The sequence below is a fragment of the Notolepis coatsorum genome, assembly GCF_963971535.1.
Source record: "Notolepis coatsorum genome assembly, chromosome: 15".
Classification (NCBI taxonomy): Eukaryota; Metazoa; Chordata; class Actinopteri; order Aulopiformes; family Paralepididae; genus Notolepis; species Notolepis coatsorum.
In genome coordinates this window covers 18668831-18689398 of record NC_140179.1, presented here as the reverse complement: position 1 = coordinate 18689398, position 20568 = coordinate 18668831, and the positions used below count along the sequence as shown (strand labels likewise).

General features: G+C 44.3%; 1 protein-coding gene across 1 annotated transcript in view; it reads right to left on the bottom strand.

Annotated features, from left to right (window-relative positions):
- Positions 1-2423: 2423 nt before the first annotated feature.
- Positions 2424-20568, bottom strand: part of scube1 (signal peptide, CUB domain, EGF-like 1) — a gene marked incomplete at both ends in the record, with an annotated part of 286301 nt that continues 268156 nt past the window's right edge. The window contains 5 exons of the mRNA XM_084330915.1: positions 2424-2576; positions 9429-9508; positions 11398-11550; positions 16506-16703; positions 19259-19420. Coding sequence (XP_084187041.1) covers positions 2424-2576; positions 9429-9508; positions 11398-11550; positions 16506-16703; positions 19259-19420 — 746 coding nt within the window. The remainder of the gene's footprint in view (positions 2577-9428; positions 9509-11397; positions 11551-16505; positions 16704-19258; positions 19421-20568) is intronic.

Here is a 20568-nt window from a genome sequence, read left to right as displayed (position 1 = left end):
GTAACAATCTGTTACTTGCAGGTAGTTTATTTCATCTTGCTATTATTATATTTTTTTTTTTTTTTTTTATCTATGATATAGACTTTTTCTTTAATTCCTCTGACTTAAATGTGTTCCTTGTCTCCTGTTTCAACACCGCTCTGAGGGAACGCTCTGGGTTTTCTCTTGTACCTTTCTCCGAGGGGGGGGGGGGGGGGGGGGTCACATTTCTCATTAAAATATGTTTTTAAGTGCACCAATTGTTTTTCACGCTTCCATCTCATGCACATCAGGGGCCATCAAGAGGAATCCAAGTCGAGATGCGTGATGTAGAACATACGTACGTACGGTACACACACACACCTCGGACTCATCACCTACGTATACATACAACGTCCGTGATGTGGGCTTCTGCAAGTTCTAACAACATAAATATTACAAGAAAAAACCCAGAAAAAAAACATACATACACAGAAAAAAAATTTAAAGGGGGAGGACGAGGGTCATATAAGTGAGTGGGAGGAGCTAGTGTCGCTTCTTGTTTCTGTCGGGAGGGGCTATAGAATTGAGTGGGAGGGGCTAGTGTTGTTTCTGTCAGGAGGGGCTATAGAAGTGAGTAAGTGGGAGGAGCTATTGTTGTTTCTGTTGGGAGGGGCTATAGAAGTGAGTAAGTGGGAGGAGCTAGTGTTGTTTCTGTCGGGAGGGGCTATAGAAGTGAGTAAGTGGGAGGAGCTAGTGTTGTTTCTGTCGGGAGGGGAGAAAATGAAAAGGTTAGTCAGAGTAGTGGTTCCCAAATTGGGGGTCGCCAGGGTCCCAGAGGGTTAAAAGAAGATGGTTTAACACTTTGATTACCAGCCATGCGGTGCACCTTACCCCCGTTGAATGCCACCACCCACTTCAATGATAGCATTGTGAACGCATAAACTATGTCTTAAATTATGGCTATGTGTCTAATCTGGCCGTCGCTTATCAATGACTTGTTTGCAGTCAATATTGTCGAAACGGATTGTTTTTTTAATCGGTTAATTTCCGTTTTATACCATTTTGAAAACCCCTCGTTTTCTTGAAAGTTTCAGGAAATATATAAAGATTCGGTGATAAACAGCCTTTACTGGAATATTCTGGAATACACAAAAAACATAATTTTTCAGCCTATTTATGAATCGTTTTCAAATAAACGCTAGATTATCGATAGTATATGTGTACTTATGCACGCTAGAGAAGCGAGCTGAAAAATCGATTCTCTCATTTCCTGATCAGCGCACACACACACACATATGGCACACGCTGATATCTCTGTGAAAACAGCTCTGATTATCCTAAGACTGGTAAAATAGATTCCTTACGACAAAAAAATGTTATATGTCGTCGCTGGCATTCAACGTTCGGCATGAACTAACGACATATAGCACCGCTGGCACTCAAAGTGTTAATGTCCCCATTATTTAATTCACTAGACGTTAGCCCGATGGGAGAATGGGTGACTAATTGTGATAATAGGTTTCTCTCTCTCCATGTCAACACAGACTGCTATGGAAAATCAGCACTAAATCAAAAGGAACAACAGTCCTCTCAGACAGGAGGCCCTTGAGGGCCTCATAGTATTCTGATGACGCGTCGTACATTTAGTGGCAACATGGCATGACACCATGATCACAGCCGGCCGCTTGCCGATAATCACACCTTATTTTGATTACAATCACAAAAGTTGGTTTTCCTGCCAAGATGTCTGCCACTGGGATATAATGGAATACTACTAATTCCAAAAAAGGTTTGGGAACCACTAAGTCGAAGGATGGGGTGGGTTCTGGGGGGCTCTGGGGGGGGGGGGGGGGGGGGGGGGTTCTGGGGGTTCTGAGGGGGGGTGGGTTTAAGGGTTCTGAGGGGGGGTGGGTTCTGGGCGTTCTGAGGGGGGTGAGTTTGGGGGTTCTGGGGCTCTGAGGGGGGTGAGTTTGGGGGTTCTGGGGGCTCTGAGGGGGGTGAGTTTGGGGGTTCTGGGGGCTCTGAGGGGGTGGGTTTGGGGGTTCTGGGGGGGTGGGTTTGAGGGTTCTGAGGGGGGTGGGGTTGGGGGTTCTGAGGGGGGTGGGCTCTGGGGGTTCTGAGGGTGGTGGGTTCTGAGGGTTCTGATGGGGGTGGGTTTGGGGGGCTCTGATGGGGGTGGGTTTGTGGTCTCTGAGGGGGGTGGGTTTGTGGTCTCTGAGGAGGGTGGGTTTGTGGTCTCTGAGGGGGGTGGGTTTGTGGTCTCTGAGGGGGGTGGGTTTGTGGTCTCTGAGGGGGGTGGGTTTGTGGTCTCTGAGGGGGGTGGGTTTGTGGTCTCTGAGGGGGGTGGGTTTGTGGTCTCTGAGGAGGGTGGGTTTGTGGTCTCTGAGGGGGGTGGGTTCTGGGGGTTCTGAGGGTTCTGGGGGGGGGGGGGGGGGTTGGGGTTGGAGAGGCGTCCCGGGGGCCTATTTGTACGGCCGTAGGAACCTGGTGACTTTGGAGCGCAGCAGCTTGATGAAGGAGCGCGGGAACATCTCTTTGGACTCCTGCGCTGTGTATCTGAAGTAGTTCTGAGGGTGAGCGAGCACGTCGAACAGGGCCTTGATCAGCTTCTTGTCCTGCAGGGACAAGAGTCAAGAGTCACTTTATTGTCCCATCAGTTGGGAAATGTGTCTTGGGCTTTACACCCACTACAGCCACAGACACATACATACATGACTTACACCCACACTGCAGCCACAGACACATATATACAGACATGACGCAACACAACTGACCCCAAACAGAGGAGATACACAATATAAAAGATACAGTAAAGTACCTGCACAGCAGGATGTCTGGCAACGCCACATATATATATAGAATAGTATACCCAAATATTGGTTATCGAATATCGATAATATACAACCAAATATCAGTTATTCGATAATTGCAGGCCATTTATCTGGCACTATTTAAAAGTTTAACTGAGATCGGGATAAAATAGTTTTTAAACCCATTTAGTCTAGAGCGTGGAACTCTAAACCTCCTCCCAGAGGCCAGTAGCTCATACTCATACATATTCTATTGGCTTGCCTGTTCAAAAATAGACTGCAGGGATGGGTGACCTTTTACCCCTATGATCTTCCATGCAGTCTGCATCAGACGGACCAGTTTGGACTTTAGTTGTACAGACAGGTTACCAAACCACGCTGTAATACCGTATCTGATGAGACTCTCTAATACAGATTGGTAAAAAAGTAACATACATTTTTGATCTACACCATGAACTCTAAGGCGACGTAGAAAGTGCAGTCGTTATTGTAGTCTGCTACACAGGCTATCTACATGGGTGTTCCAGGTTAGTGTGTTATCGACAAAAATCCCAAGATATTTATATGAAGAGACCTGCGAGATGAACTGTTTGTGGATGATGACCACAGGCCTGTGGTCCCCAACACCTCTGGGGTCAAACACCATCTCCTCAGTCTTCTTAACATTTAAAACCAGACAGTTATTGTCGCACCAGTTTACAAACCTCTGGATTTCTGAATAATAGTCAGCTAGGTCACTGTCATTTTAATTAGAACTAAAATGGCAGTGTTATGGCGGTTGTTAGGATAGATGCTTCTGCACTCATTTGTATACAAGGTAAAAAGCACAGGTGAACTTACTATACCCTGGGGAGCTCCAGTGCTCAGGGTTCTAGATTCTGAAAGGGTGCCGTGAACACTGACGCTGTGTACGGTTAGTTAAAAAGGAATGATACCATTTTATAATGAGAGGGTGGACATTAAGCCCATTCAGCTTCTCAATTAAAAGGTACCGTATTAAATGCTGAACTCAAATCTAGGAGGTAGGGTCCTCTAAGGGCGCTTTCACATATAGTTTTGGTGGACTCTGTGCGGACTCGGTGCGATTCGGGGAGGGGGGGGGGTGGGGTGAAGTTGCAACATTGTTGCATTCTTCATTTGGTTCGTCTGCATTCACACTGCAATTTGTCAAGCGCACCAAACTTTCTGAACAATGTCACGCGGTCGAAAAGGGCGCTCGTCTATTGGACACAATAGAGAGTGGAAATGCGTGTGCAGTGTGCAGTGTTGGGACTAACGCGTTACAAAGTAACGCGTTACAGTAACGCCATTACTTTTGGCGGTAACTAGTACTCTAACGCATTACTTTTGAAATTCAGTAACGCCGTTAGCGTTACTGAATGGTTCGTTACTGCGTTATTTTTATGTAGATTGATAGCGAGCGGTAGTGATCCAGCGCAGTCCTCCTGACTCCTGTCTGTGTGTCACTCACCTGTGGGGACACGCTGTGCTGTGGGCGTGTTTTGTTTACTATAGTCCTCCTGACTGTCATGGCAGCGCCCAGCTACTCGCGTTTGTACACATGGATATTCTCACTATTTCTCTTTTGTCGAGCACAAAGAAAATAACGTTTTAGTTAAATGTCATTTGTGTTTTGGCTCAAAGATACTATCTACTGCCCATGCTTCAACGAAGCTAGTAGCGGAGTCTAACGTTAACGACCAGGACTCATCCGAAGCCACTCGCCACCAGTGATGCCACAGATTACTTGTAAAAGTAATCCGATTACTGATTATTGATTACTCCTTTAAAAAGTAATCCAAGTTACTTTACTGATTACTTGATTATCAGAGTAACTTAGTTACTTTGAAAGTAACTAGGTTACGAAGTCGTCGTCGTTCCCCCAACCGTTTTTTTTTTAAACGCTTTATTGAAAGTGCATAAATTGTTTTTAACTTGTTTCTCTGCACATAACGTAAATTGTTAAACTAGTGCTTCAGCTTCTGTACCATCAAGTATGGTAAAGCAACAGTCTATGATGCTCACAGCATTAGAGCAGCCAGCCAGTGGTTTTACAAAACCAGTGTATATCCATTCACATCTAACAAATGCAGGCTGAACTATTCAATTATATCAACTGTAACTATTAAATTGTTTTTATAAATGTCTCTCTATAAACATACAATCAGTCTCTCTTTAACATGTAAATTAACTGTAAATCTGGCAAATAAGAGCTTTTGCTCTGCCACCATCAAATATACATTAATCAAAAGGGAAAGAAACAATCTCTCTCTTTTGCTGTTTGGCTGGCCTCCGAGTCCTCCTGTACCTAGTCGAAGCGTCGGCTAGTGAATGAATGAATGAATGAATGAAAACTTTATTAACAGATTTCAGAATGGGTACATTACAGTACAGCTCAATACATACAATTGTTAAGGGGATGCAGACCAGAGAAAGACTTTTGTCTTGTTTACATCAGGGTCCCCCAGTGTTGTGATTCCAGATGCTTTCAATGCAATTGGATGTGCTGTTTTTAGCGGTAGACAGTATTTTGTTTCCTCCGCATATGAACGTGAAGTAGTGACTGAGGCTATACGAGCGTTTTGGGATGGAAGTCTGAACAGAAACTCACTTTTAATTTTGCCAAGCGTTTTGGGGTGGAATTCTCCGACGACGGAGCCCTGCTGTCACACGATTGGCGCATATGTCACATGACGTGCTGTGAAGACCCGCCCTACTCTGCCTCTGATTCGCAGACTGTGGATGGGGAATGTGATTGTACCAAAGCAGATGTCACTCACAGACAGAGTGTCCAGTCACGCCGCGGGGACACATTCTTGTGTAACCCTTTCACTGCCACACTACGTCACTCCCAAAAGAAAAACAGCTCAAAATGTATTTTTGACTGTCGAAAACGAAATAAAATACTGCATTCCGCCTGCATTATGAATTTATGATGAGATAGTAACGAAATAGTAATGCACAGCCACTTGGACAAGTAACTGCAATCAGATTACTGGCTTTTAAAGATTAACGCGTTAGATTACTATTTTCGGGGGAAAGTAATCAGATAACAATAACTTAGTAACGCGTTACCGGCATCACTGCTCGCCACCCGCTTTCAGGGATCTACAGTAGTTAGCATGATACCAGGCGACACACAGCAAATGGGACGGAACACTTTTTCCAACTACTTGGAGAGAGAATATACAACATGGAAATGAGATAAAGAAAATGTTTGAGGGGCTGGACTAACGTTACATCTCGACCACCACAGACTTTGGTGAGTGCAGTGATGTGAATGCAAATGAATGGAAACTCAAGTTGATCAACGGATTTTGACTATACGAATCTGCCAGGGAATCTCATCAATACTAATCAAACAATATAAATATAGTCCTTTCATGCACAATTGATATCCTAACTATTCTAACGTTGCAATGCACGATTGATATCTTAAACAACGTTGCAAGACGGTTATAATGAAACGCTCCAGCGACATCAAGGCTGTTCCTTCAACCTAAGCGGCGATACAATTAGGCACAGCGCATTTCTTATTACGTCGGGACTCGGGACAACATTTGTGTTTGTGTCAGATTTGTGTTTGTATAGACCACATTGCTTAGCAGAGTTCAGTGATGTGAATGGAAACTGTCAAGTTGATCAACCGATTTTGAGTATCTGTAAGGGCATGGGAGCAATCTTTTTTTATTTTTTTAAGTAACTAAATAGTTACTTTTCACAGTAACACATTACTTTTGGGTGTAAGTAACTAGTAAAGTAACAGAGTTACTTTTGAAATGAAGTAACTAGTAAAGTAACTGAGTTACTATTTTTCAGTAACTAGCACAACACTGGTCTTGTGCCAAGTATAACGTCCAGCCAGGTCATCATACCAAGGGAACTTGTCTTTCTCGTCCCCCGAACTCCTACTTTTTCGAAGCAAGTCACAGACTTTAAATAGGCTAATTGTTTTTTCAGCCTGTTATTCGTTTTAACTTCTTAATAGTTTTAGAAGGCTATAGCCAAAGTTGCCTTTTACGCTTAGCCTATATTTTATGGACTGTGTTTAGCCTATATTAAATAATAATAATAATAATAATAATAATAATAATAATAATAATAATAATAATAATAATAATAATAATAATAATAATAATAATAATAATAATAATAATAATAATAATAATAATAATAATAATAATAATAATAATAATAATAATAATAATAATAATAATAATAATAATAATAATAATAATAATAATAATAATAATAATAATAATAATACATCTATCTTATATAGCGCTTTTCCAGGTGCTCAAAGACGCTTTACATGGGCAGGAGAGACAAACTATGGCAAAACAAAAAACAGAACAAAAAACAGAACAAAAATAATACATAAAATACAATAAAACCGACAGAATTAGAGGTCAAAAGCAAGATTGAAAAGGTGAGTTTTGAGGGCTGATTTAAAAGATGTCAGGGTGTTTGCATCACGGATATGGCTGGGGAGGGCATTCCAGAGGGAGGGGGCAGCAGCAGCAAAGGCCCTGTCACCCCAGGTCCGGAGCTTGGTAGTAGTCTAATTGTTTTTTCAGTCTGTTATTAGTTTTAACTTTCAGCCTGTTAATAAATATGTGTCGTTAATTCAGTATTTAACTTCTTGAATTCATATTTAGGCTATGCTAATTAAAAACAAAAAAGTTATGGACATCTAATTTAATTCTCTGCTTATTTATTAATATATTGCTGACGCAGTTTTTTTTATTTTGACGTGTTCTATTGAAGCCCATTACCACCATCCTCTCGCTAAACAACTTGTGCACCATGTTGTTTTTATGAGTGCCCACAAGTAGCTGTTTAATTTGGTCTTCTGCCCATATTTATATCAGGGCTTTCACCTCGTCATTCGCCCACGTCTGTCCACGAGACATGTTTACCGCATGCTTGTTTTGCAGTGAATGCGCCGCAGTGTTTGTTTTTCCCTTCTACCCAAGATGCACAGTTTATCAGGTCACTTCCTATATTTGGTCCGCGTTTGGTCCGATGAAGCGAACCGAGACCTACGTTTTCAGACGGGCCAGAGTTTGCGTGTTTGGTCCGCACCAGAGTTCGACTGAGCATTCACACCACCCCAAAAAAAGCGGACTATCAGAGAAAACGAACTCTGGTCCGATAGTCCGGACCAAATAGCTCTGGTGTGAAAGCACCCTCAGTGCTTAGATATACAATGAACCAAGGCTGAGGCTGTATCATCAGTACCTGTATTACACCTATAAGCAAACTGAAACGGATCCAAAGAACAGCTGACATCAGTTTTCACTAGATTGATAATTATTTTCTCAAAACACTTCATGACCACTGAGGTCAAAGCAACTGGTCGAAAGGGACCAAGGGAGCAGCTGTTAGGAAGGTTCTGCTGCGTATATAAAATTGTCTTATTTATTTATTTTTTTTAATAAGGTTTTCAAGGGGTTTACTTCCAATATCCATAGAATATCAAAATAAACAGCCAACCCTTTTCCACTTCATAGAATGTAACACACATCGCTGTATCATCCGTGGTTAACCCTTATTTCAAGATGGAGACAGTTTAGGGGAGGCTAAGTGGCGCAGTGGGCAAGGCGCTCGCCACTAACGCAGGAGATGCTGGGTTCGAGCCCAGCTCTCTGTGTTGCTTCCGGCTTGGCTGGTCGTTCATACTAATACAATTGGCAGTATTAGGGGGTGGGAAAGCCGGTGGGTGGGGATCGGACGTTGTGGGCAGCGACTCCTACAGGTCGGTTGGTGCGCCTGTACAGCAGAATCAGGAAGTATCGGGGGCAGCGTGAGCCTCCCACGCGTTACTCCTCGCCACTGAAAGATTGCGCAGATTGTACAGGTGAAAAGATGCGACGGCTGCCTCCTCGTGTACCGGAGGGGACACGTGATGCAAGGCTTCGTCCACATTGCAGCCGACCAGTGGGAGGCATGGTCTAGCAATGTTCGAGACAGGGGAGGGAAGAATTGGATAATACGAAATTGGGATGGGAGAAAAATAGAAAAATGGGGAGAAAACGTATATATATAAAAAAAATAAATAAAAAAGATGGTGACAGTTTTCCAGTAATCACCAATTTATTCAAAGGCATCTATGATCAGATTACAGTTTCTATTTATATTAAAACAACTTTTGTACAGTAACTGTATCAGATTAATCAAATCAGATTTGTAATTGGATTACTGCAATGAGGTCACACATAAACCATGCAGTTTGTGCCTGTTGAAACGAAGACATGCTGATTAAAAATTGTGATATTAGAGTAGGTTGAAATCCTAACGACCGATGGTCATTATGTAAAAAGAATTATTAAATATATTCGTTACAATCTCAGTGACCGGGTGTGGGTTGCTAGGCAGATCAGACACTGGGCTTAGAGCCCAGTCAGATCAGAGGACCCCTCGACATGTCATCAGGTAAAAAAACTATTTCAACTGGACTGCAAAATGTTGAACCAGCTGAGATCTGAGCTAAGGCCAAACAGAAGGGCCCCCAAATTATTTATTGCCTAGGGCCCCCAGAAGCCTAGGGGCGGCTCTGTTGACAACCTTCAGGAGAATAAGATCACAGTGTGTTTCTCTCTGAGTTCCAGAATAAGATCACAGTGTGTTTCTCTCTGAGTTCCCGACGCCGCTCACCTTCAGGATCTCCTGGTGGTTCTCCGAGGCGTAGAGCCGGCCATCTCTCACGATGTCCTCGATCAGCTGCTGGTAGTCCTCTGGAAGGCAGCGCGGAGACACACTGTTAGAACATGCTAGCTCTGGGCAGCGACACACTGTTAGAACATGCTAGCTCTGGGCAGCGACACACTGTTAGAACATGCTAGCGCTGGGCTGCGCGGCGACACACTGTTAGAACATGCTAGCGCTGGGCTGCGCGGTGACACACTGTTAGAACATGCTAGCGCTGGGCAGCGACACATTGTTAGAACATGCTAGCGCTGGGCTGCACAGCGACACACTGTTAGAACATGCTAGCGCTGGGCTGCGCGGCAACACACTGTTAGAACATGCTAGGTCTGGGCAGTGACACACTGTTAGAACATGCTAGCGCTGGGCTGCGCGGCGACACACTGTTAGAACATGCTAGGTCTGGGCAGCGACACACTGTTAGAACATGCTAGGTCTGGGCAGCGACACACTGTTAGAACATGCTAGCGCTGGGCTGCGCGGCAACACACTGTTAGAACATGCTAGGTCTGGGCAGCGACACACTGTTAGAACATGCTAGCTCTGGGCCGCGACACACTGTTAGAACATGCTAGCTCTGGGCCACGACACACTGTTAGAACATGCTAGCTCTGGGCAGCGACACACTGTTAGAACATGCTAGCTCTGGGCAGCGACACACTGTTAGAACATGCTAGCTCTGGGCCGCGACACACTGTTAGAACATGCTAGCACTGGGCAGCGACACACTGTTAGAACATGCTAGCACTGGGCAGCGACACACTGTTAGAACATGCTAGTGCTGGGCAGCGACACACTGTTAGAACATGCTAGTGCTGGGCCACGTGGCGACATACTGTGAGAACATGCTAGCGCTGGGCCATGACACGCTGTGAGAACATGCTAGCGATGGGCAGCGACACACTGTTAGAACATGCTAGCACTGGGCCACGCGGCAACACACTGGTAGAACATGCTAGCTCTGGGCAGCGACACGCTGTTAGAACATGCTAGCTCTAACATTATGATGTGTTACTGGTCTCTGATGATAACATTATGATGTGTTACTGGTCTCTGATGATAACATTATGATGTGTTACTGGTCTCTGATGATAACATTATGATGTGTTACTGGTCTCTGATGATAACATTATGATGTGTTACTGGTCTGATGATAACATTATGATGTGTTACTGGTCTCTGATGATAACATTATGATGTGTTACTGGTCTCTGATGATAACATTATGATGTGTTACTGGTCTGATGATAACATGATGATGTGTTACTGGTCTGATGATAACATTATGATGTGTTACTGGTCTGATGATAACATTATGATGTGTTACTGGTCTCTGATGATAACATTATGATGTGTTACTGGTCTCTGATGATAACATTATGATGTGTTACTGGTCTGATGATAACATTATGATGTGTTACTGGTCTCTGATGATAACATTATGATGTGTTACTGGTCTCTGATGATAACATTATGATGTGTTACTGGTCTGATGATAACATTATGATGTGTTACTGGTCTGATGATAACATTATGATGCGTTACTGGTCTGATGATAACATTATGATGTGTTACTGGTCTCTGATGATAACATTATGATGTGTTACTGGTCTGATGATAACATGATGATGTGTTACTGGTCTGATGATAACATTATGCTGTGTTACTGGTCTCTGATGATAACATTATGATGTGTTACTGGTCTCTGATGATAACATTATGATGTGTTACTGGTCTGATGATAACATTATGATGTGTTACTGGTCTCTGATGATAACATTATGATAACATGATGATGTGTTACTGGTCTGATGATAACATTATGATGTGTTACTGGTCTGATGATAACATTATGATGTGTTACTGGTCTCTGATGATAACATTATGATAACATGATGATGTGTTACTGCTCTCTGACCGTCATATGTCACGTAGGGCACTTGGAAGCCCTTGCCGCTGTTGACCTCGTTGGACTTGAACTGGATCCAGAGCTTGCGGGAGCGTGAGGTGAAGGCGATGGGGCGCTCGTACGTCTGACACGTCTCATAGGTGGTGATGGACGTGGGCAGGGCTAGAGGAGGAGAAAGAGGAGGGGCTTAACGTGGGCAGGGCTAGAGGAGGAGGAAGAGGAGGGGCTTACCGTTGGCAGGGCTAGAGGAGGAGGAAGAGGAGGGGCTTAACGTGGGCAGGACTAGAGGAGGAGGAAGGAAGGAGGAGGGGCTTAACATGGGCAGGGCTAGAGGAGGAGGGGCTAAAACACTTGACAGACTCATAGGCAGTGATCTCCGACAACAACAAGGGACAACGATGGAAATAAGTCCTGGGCCCTCATTTATCAACGTTGCGTACGCACAGATATGTGCGTAACCCGTGCGTACGATCATTTCTAAGCAAAGTGTGGGACTTATCAAATTGAACTTGTGCTTGACTTTGTGCGTATATATACGCACAGCTCGGAGCATGCATAGCTGGCGCCCGGTGGTGGAATTATTGCAGTCTGCAACGCGGAAAAAAGCTTCCGTGCATTACTTCCAACACTGGCGTGTTCAACTTCTGTATGACCCGTAATTTATAATAGTTCATTGTAAAATAGCGACAGTAGTGTAATTATAACGGGCTCATGAGCGAACAAGAGGTTGGCTTGCTTGTTTGGCACGGGAGGGCAGACGCAGAACACCCACCTCCAAACGTGATTAAATATTGTTTCAAATAAAAAGCGACATACTATTATTTTGTCATGTTTCCAAATAAGATTGGCCACAACGAAATGCTTTCTACTTCAATTTGTTGGTTAGAATAGATTACCTCGCTCCGTTGAAACTTCACTGAGACTGAAAGTAAAAGACAGTATTTTTTTTTTTTTTAGCTCCGCGCACAGATGTGATAATAATAATAACAACAATAATAATAATAGCTTCATTTTATATAGCGCCTTTCAAGAGACCCATGCAAGGTCGCTTTACATAGATAGGGGGGGGGGGGAAATAACAAAGTAATAAACATAGTGGACAGACACACAACATATAAATATGATTCAAGTTTGCATTTTTATTGATCACATAGGCAGGCTATACATAGGCTACATGGCACGGTCCATCGTGATATTGTAGATGGATCGAGTAATAGACTGTTATTACTGTACCACCCATGTAGCTGTCAAAGCTCCATCACAAATGCAGTTATGTGAATAGAAAGAGACTCCACTGTCGTTGCTGCCGGAAGGCATGCTGCATGTTTTCAATTCATTAAATAAAACGGATACTTTTTGCAAGGGTTTATGTCATACAAATAATCAACCAACTACATACTGTAACTTTTCAGTGCACGTTCTTATTTACATTGTGACAACAGCCTTGTGAGCTCCCGCACACAGACATGATGGAATTCAAGTGCAAGTTTGTATTGATCACATATAGGCAGGCTACACATTGCGTATAGGCTACATCATACATGGCAGTGAGGTTCATTGTTCTTGTATATGCCCTCGTATTATTGTTTATATAGGCTACCCAATACCGACATCAAAATTGATTGTATGCCTCTAGAAATCATATGCAGCAGGTAGAAAATTTACGGAAAATCCGTCGCGATTTGGAATAAAATTGAGGAGAACTTTAATCCCTGGGTATTAATCGAACAAAATGGAAAAAGGCAGTCATATTCCAGCATGGTCTTTATTAGTTAATATGGTCTTTAAGTTAATAGATATCATATCCGACATCACCGTACGTGTACAGCCTGTCACGTATTTCTCCATAACACGCTTCCCTCGGCTTAGTCCACTTTTCCACATTTCATGGGGGTGTCCATTACCGTATATGGTTAATTATGGGCGGTGCTATATGCAAATACTTAAAATCGTGCACGAGCTGCAGCATAGGATCAAAGTGATATTTATCAAGACAGGTGTGCGTACGACCTGTGTACGCACGTGTGATAAATCCATTTTTTTTTGTGTGTACACACATTCAAAATTATGTGCTTAAGAACAAAGATAGAACACTTTCTAAGAATTATTGATAAATGAGGGCCCTGGGCCCTCATTTATCAACGTGGCGTACGCACAGATATGTGCGTAACCCGTGCGTATGATCATTTCTAAGCAAAGTGTGGGATTTATCAATTTGAACTTGTGCTTGACTTTGTGCGTATATTTAAGCACAGGTCGGACCATGCGTACCTGGCGCCGGTGGTAGAATATATTATTACAACAAGGAAATAAGCACTGACTGCGCTCCGCGTAACTCAACTTGTTATTATTTTGCGCATATATTGCAGAAATACGGGAACGTTTTGATTACATTTAAAAGGCTTTGCCATTGTTAAACGTAATAAGTGGAACCCCGAAGCTGTAAGCAGAATACAAGTCATATGAACACCCACGATATAGTGTTCTTCTCCTATAAGAAAGAATAAAAAACGCATTGCAACGAGAACAGAGGTTATTTGTTGAGTGTATGTGTATTACAAAACCCTTGCAATAAATGTGTCTTAAATGAATGAAAAGCATACATGCTCTGGACACAGAGCATATATCGTGTGGGTGATATCATGACTTGTATTCTGCTTACAGAATTTCACTTATTTAGTTTTACAATGTCAAAGCCTAAATCAAAACGTTCCCGTATTTCTGCAATCTATGCGCAAAATAATAACGAGTTGAGTTCTAACAAAGAACGTCTTACATGCTGGTAGGCTGATAGAGTAAACTATGATATGAATATGAATATGATATGATATAAAGTTATACTGGTCCGTCCGCAAGGATATCGAGGACTCGGATAGCCATTAAATGCAATTTGAGAATATAGGCTAAAGCGACGGCCTATAGCCTATACATATTATTTAATGTTTTCATAAGCGTAAAGATACAACAGCTAGATTAATGATCAAGTTAGTTTACTGTATGCAGGCTTCGCAGGGCTGTGTGTTATATGCGCAAGTTACTGTTGCATAATGTAGGCTGGCTGCTATTATATGTAATTCATAAACTACCTAATACCAACAACAAAATAGATTGCATCATATGCCTCTACACACATTATATTATACACATCATATTATATCTTGGTTCGGCAGCGCCTCTGTGAACAATCTCATTTTGCTCCATCAATAAACAAATCATTCCACTCGGTCAATGTACAGATAATCTGCGATGCGCATTTTGGCTGATAATGTGCCGGTGGCCGGAGTCTCATTCAGGCCTAATTGTATTTAATTCAATTGTAATGTTATTACTGGGGTATCTAAAACATCACTTAAAATGCAGATCAGGGTTATCCACTGAAGCCATAATGACTCTGACCAGAACCACAGGCTCATGACGAGCGCACATAATAGGCATTGTAGAGCGCAGAGTTGGCGTGCAGTGCTTAATGTCATTACAGTGCTTAATGTCGGGTCAGCTTGTTTAAAATGAAACGCTAAATACTATTATTCTGTGTGTCATGTTTCCAAATAAGATTGTTCACAACGGGAAATGCTGTATACGTTCAATTTGTTGGTTGGACCTCGGTGATCAATCACGCTCTCAGTGAAGTCTCTCAGAGTTCGCTCGGGTTAGTCCACTTTTCCACATTTCATGGGGGTGTTCCATTACCGTATATGGTTAATCGGGGCGGTTCTGGTATGCAAATACGTGAAAGTGTGCACGAGCCTCAGCGTAGGAGCAAGGTGATATTTATCATGACATGTGTGCGTAGGACCTGTGTACGCACGTGTGATAAATCCCGTTTTTCTTGTGCGTGCACACATTCTAAATTCTGTGCTTACGTATGAAAATAGAATACTTTCTAAGAAAAATTGATAAATGAGGGCCCTGGACTTTTCGTTCTATCCCTGACAAGGCAAATACAAATGTTGATCTGTCAATGTTGTTATATGTTTGTTGTCAATAAATCAAATCAAATCAACAAGCAAACAAACAATCGACCATAGTAAACATTGTTTTCTACGGAATATCAACTCAGAATACTAACACAGGCTAATACCAAGATATCAGATGATTGGGGAATAATGCTGCATTCAATTATAACTTGGAGGTCGGCAATTCCGACTTCCTACTCTGAAAACCTGAATAAATCAGCGTGTCAAATCGGAGTGCCTAGTCGCAAACTTGGGAATGATTCCTCACTCAGTTCAATCCTCAGCATCATTTGACGTTGTTTCAACATGGCCAGCCACGTCGTATAAACGTTAATTTATAAAGTTGTTATTAGCTGTTTTAAGAGTACATTTGTAAGTACATTAGCTGTATGTCGTTGTAAACCGTCTTTTTGCGAGTTCTAGTTCATGCGAGACGGTTTAGCGCAAGCGTCCATGTTTGTCCAGCTGTGCAGCCAGAACGCACAACTTCCTGTCACCTCCGACAGGAAGCCAGAACGCACCACGTCCTGTCACCTCCGACAGGAAGCCAGAACGCACCACGTCCTGTCACCTCCGACAGGAAGCCAGAACGCACCACGTCCTATCACCTCCGACAGGAAGCCAGAATGCACCACGTCCTGTCACCTCCGACAGGAAGCCAGAATGCACCACGTCCTGTCACCTCCGACAGGAAGCCAGAATGCACCACGTCCTGTCACCTCCGACAGGAAGCCAGAATGCACCACGTCCTGTCACCTCCGACAGGAAGCCAGAATGCACCACGTCCTGTCACCTCCGACAGGAAGCCAGAACGCACCTCCTCTTCATCACAACACATCTTACCTCCTCTTCATCACAAAACATCTTACTTCCTCTTCATCACCAGCACGTCTCCACACTCGTCCTCATCACTTACCACTCCTCTTCATCACCAGCACGTCTCCACACTCGTCCTCATCACTTACCGCTCCTCTTCATCACCAGCACGTCTCCACACTCGTCCTCATCACTTACCACTCCTCTTCATCACCAGCACGTCTCCACACTCGTCCTCATCACTTACCGCTCTTCCTCATCACCAGCACGTCTCCACACTCGTCCTCATCACTTACCGCTCTTCCTCATCACCAGCACGTCTCCACACTCGTCCTCATCACTTACCGCTCTTCCTCATCACCAGCACGTCTCCACACTCGTCCTCCATGGGGAGAAAGATCTCGGGCACCACGATGAGGATGCGTCTCTTGTGGGGGGGGTTGATGGTCCAGATACAGTCCACGTTGGAGGGGTAGTCTCCGGGGTAGTTCGGGGACTCGATGTAGCCCGTGTAGTCGCCCAGCTCGCCTCCGCACAGCTGGTCTGGGAGAATGAGATTAGTAAGCAAAGTGGTAACTTTGAAAAGCTGGATACTGTGTACCATTCTGCCTTACGCTTTGTCACGGGATGTGGAAATCGAGTGCACCATTGCACCCTATATACCATTGCAAGTTACCCATCTCTACAAGTACTGCGATTTTCTCGATGGCTCTCTCTTGTGCACAAAGCTCTGCTTAAGCTGGTTCCCTCGTACCTAAGTGTGCTTCTGTGCACTAAGCAATATAAGTATGCCCTTCGTTCTCAAGCTGCTCTAAAACTGGATGTTCCCTATATGAGAACTGAATTGGGAAAAAGGGCTTTTAAATATGCTGCTCCTTCATCCTGGAACAAGATACAGGAGGGCCTAAAATTACCAGGACTGGTCACCCTCAGAGAATTTAAAGCCATTTTAAAATCCTACGAACTCAGTTCCCTCGGACAGTGCCACTGTGTTTGATAACTTGCCTGTTTGATAACTTGCCTGAAATTGGAGCTTGCTGTGAATGTTTTATCTGTATTTTATTGTGATGTTCTTTTTTATGTTGAAACTTTCTGCTGCCTTGCTTGGCCAGATCGCTCTTGAAAAAGAGATTTTATCTGGTTAAATATGAGATTTGATTGATTGTGTAGAAGCCCCGCCCACTCTGCATCTATCCTGCATGACGCCCCGCCCACTCTGCATCTTCCTGCATGAAGCCCCGCCCACTCTGCATTTATCCTGCATGAAGCCCCGCCCACTCTGCATATATCCTGCCTGGATGTGTCTATGTTTTAAGCAAGTGGCTTGTCCTTCCACGTTCCCGTTTTGCGCTCTGATTGGCCACGCACGTTTCTGGTCATGTGACATGTGCGCCAATCGTGGGACGGCAAGTTCTGCGCCTATTTACGGGTCTAACAGCCTGCAAACTACCTAACGCCTAGTTTATCACTGGTTAAGCTTAGGCGACTCTTTCGCAGTTGGTTAAGGTTAGAGTTTGGAATCAGGGCAGGCGTTCTATCGCCCTGCTCTAAGACAAACTCTAACCTTAACCAACTTCGAAATTGGCTTGGGCTGATCGCTATACTAACTTGTTTGGCTGAGTTAGGGGGAGGGAAGCCGTGGGTGGGTCCTGGGCATTGTGGACAGCGACCCCTACAGTTCGGTCGGGGCGCCTGCACAGCGAGGGTAGGATCTGGAGAAAGGTAGTGTGACCTTCCACATGTTACACTCTCCCGGTGAGAATCTGCGCTGCCAGGCTGGCTGCCGGCTGGCTGCACATGTGTCGGAGGAAAACATGTGACAGTCTCCGGCCTCCCGGACCAACAGTAGGGGGGGGTGCGCAACAACCAGGAAGGGGGTTGGGAATTGGCATAACGACTAACAGTGGGATGGGAGAAAAATCGGAAAAAGGAGGGGGAAAAAGATAATAAAAAATAAAAATAAAAAAACAACTTCGAAAGAGCGCCTAAGCTTAACCGTCCAAAAACTTGCCGTCCCACGATTGGCGCACATGTCACATGACCAGAAACGTGCGTGGCCAATCAGAGGGCAAAACGGGAACGCGGAAGGACAAGCCACTTGCTTAAAGTATAGAAGCTGCCTGGATACTGTGGTGGTCACTAGTGTAGAGGCCCCGCCCACTCTGTATCTATCCTGTATGAAGCCCCGCCCACTCTACATCTATCCTGCCTGGATACTGTGGTGGTCACTAGTGTAGAGGCCCCGCCCACTCTGCATCTATCCTGCCTCGATACTGTGGTGGTCACTAGTGCAGAAGCCCCGCCCACTCTGTATCTATCCTGCCTGGATACTGTGGTGGTCACTAGTGCAGAAGCCCCGCCCACTCTGTATCTATCCTGCCTAGATACTGTGGTGGTCACTAGTGTAGAAGCCCCGCCCACTCTGTCTCTATCCTGCCTGGATACTGTGGCGGTCACTAGTGTAGAAGCCCCACCCACTCTGTATCTATCCTGCCTGAAGCCCCACCCACTCTGTATCTATCCTGCCTGGATACTGTGGTGGTCACTAGTGCAGAAGCCCCGCCCACTAAAGATGTACTAAAGATGTGTTACATTGAAACCACTTAACCTGTTCCACCCCGACGAGAGCGGTACCGACCCCCAAAATGACATCTGGTCATAAATCAATATTTTTTGCATACATTTTGCGATTTTAATATCAAACGTTTTCAAGTATTAACATCACTAACATGTCACAAAAGCATGTAGAATATATATTATCATCAATACGTTAGTTTAGCAATAGGTTAAAAGTGCCTTTAGATAGATTAAACTTTTCGATTTTATGAAGTCTAGTCGCGAGGGCGACCATTTTGGACATTTTTAACCGTGGGAATTGTAGTCTTTTTGTGGCCATTTTGTAGAGGGGGTGCATAGCTGTCGATCAGTGGTAGTGAAAGGTTAACCTTCTGTAGTGTGGTGGTGAAAGGATTAACCTTCTGTAGTGTGGTAGTGAAAGGTTAACCTTCTGTAGTGTGGTAGTGAAAGGTTAACCTTCTGTAGTGTGGTAGTAAAGGGGGTAAGGGTTGTGTTGTGTATCATATTGATGGAGCTCTTACTCTTGCAGTGCGAGACGTTGGTGGCGCCGTCGAAGTCGGTGGTGGTGTTGCCCGGGCAGGTGATGCAGTAGTTCTGACCAAACTCAGCCTGGTAGGTGGCGGCCGGACAGCGGATACAGCGGTGGGTGTTGGAGTTATAGTAGTGACCAGGGGCACAGTGCACTGAGGAGAGAGAGTCACACACTACAGTGAGGAGAGAGACACACACAGGAGACCTCTGTCTCTGTCTCAACCGGTCCCATGGAACAGCTTCATACCGTCTTCTGTCTGGCCTGCAGTGCTGAACCTTACCTGCTCTGCCCTGACCAATTCTGAGTGGTTTCTCCTGCCCCCACGGGGCAGTGACTGTTCTACGTGCACCACCGAGGCCATGGATCAGCTTCTTACCGTCTTCTGTCCGTGGTCTGTCAACGTGGTTTAGATGTGGAGTTCATTGCTGGGTTAAGTACTTCTATTCTATTCACATAATATGCTTACTACATATATCTATTCTATTCACATATATGCTTACCACTTGTATCTATTGCTATGTCCGCCCATCACAATCACGCGAACTGTCTAACGCCTGTCCCGTCTCCCTGTCTCCCTGTGAGTGGCTGTCTCGGAGTGATGATCGGAGTGTTGGACGTCCCGTGATGATGACCGGGAGGATGCGACCCTCTCTGCGCCGCCCCTTTGCCTCAAATAGATCCGCTATCAGCTCTATCTTTAATCTTTCAAAATGTTCAGTTGCTATCGCATGCACTTATCTGTGTTTCACTACACATATGAGTGCATGCTTACCAACTGTTCACCTGTTTTACTGCAACACTACTATCACCGACATCCAAGAAGGGAGATCCCCCCTTGAACGGCCCTTCTAAGGTTTCTCTCCTCCACATTGCCTGTGGTGCATTTTTTACTATTGCTAGGTTTTAGTGAGTTTTTCCTTACCTTTGCGTGGGGTATGTCTGGGAGTGTTGCATTTATTTTACATTTATTTGAAATGTTTTGGACTTTATGGTGTTTTTGTTTTGTCCTTGATTTATCGTGATGTTTCTTCTTGACTTGTTTAAAGAAGATGTGTACGGCCCATTAACGTGTGTTGTCGGGCCATACAAATAAATTTGATTTGATTTGATTTGAGACCAGGAGAAGACATGAGTCCACGTTTCAGGAATAGGAGTCACCATCACCTGTGTTGCCCGTGGCGTGTGATGCTGTATATGGAATGTAAGTGTATCATATAAACACAATAATCATTGTTTAGTTACCATCCTGGGGGGGGGACCGTCCATGCGAGGGGGGAGGGGGGGGGGGGGGGGGGGGAG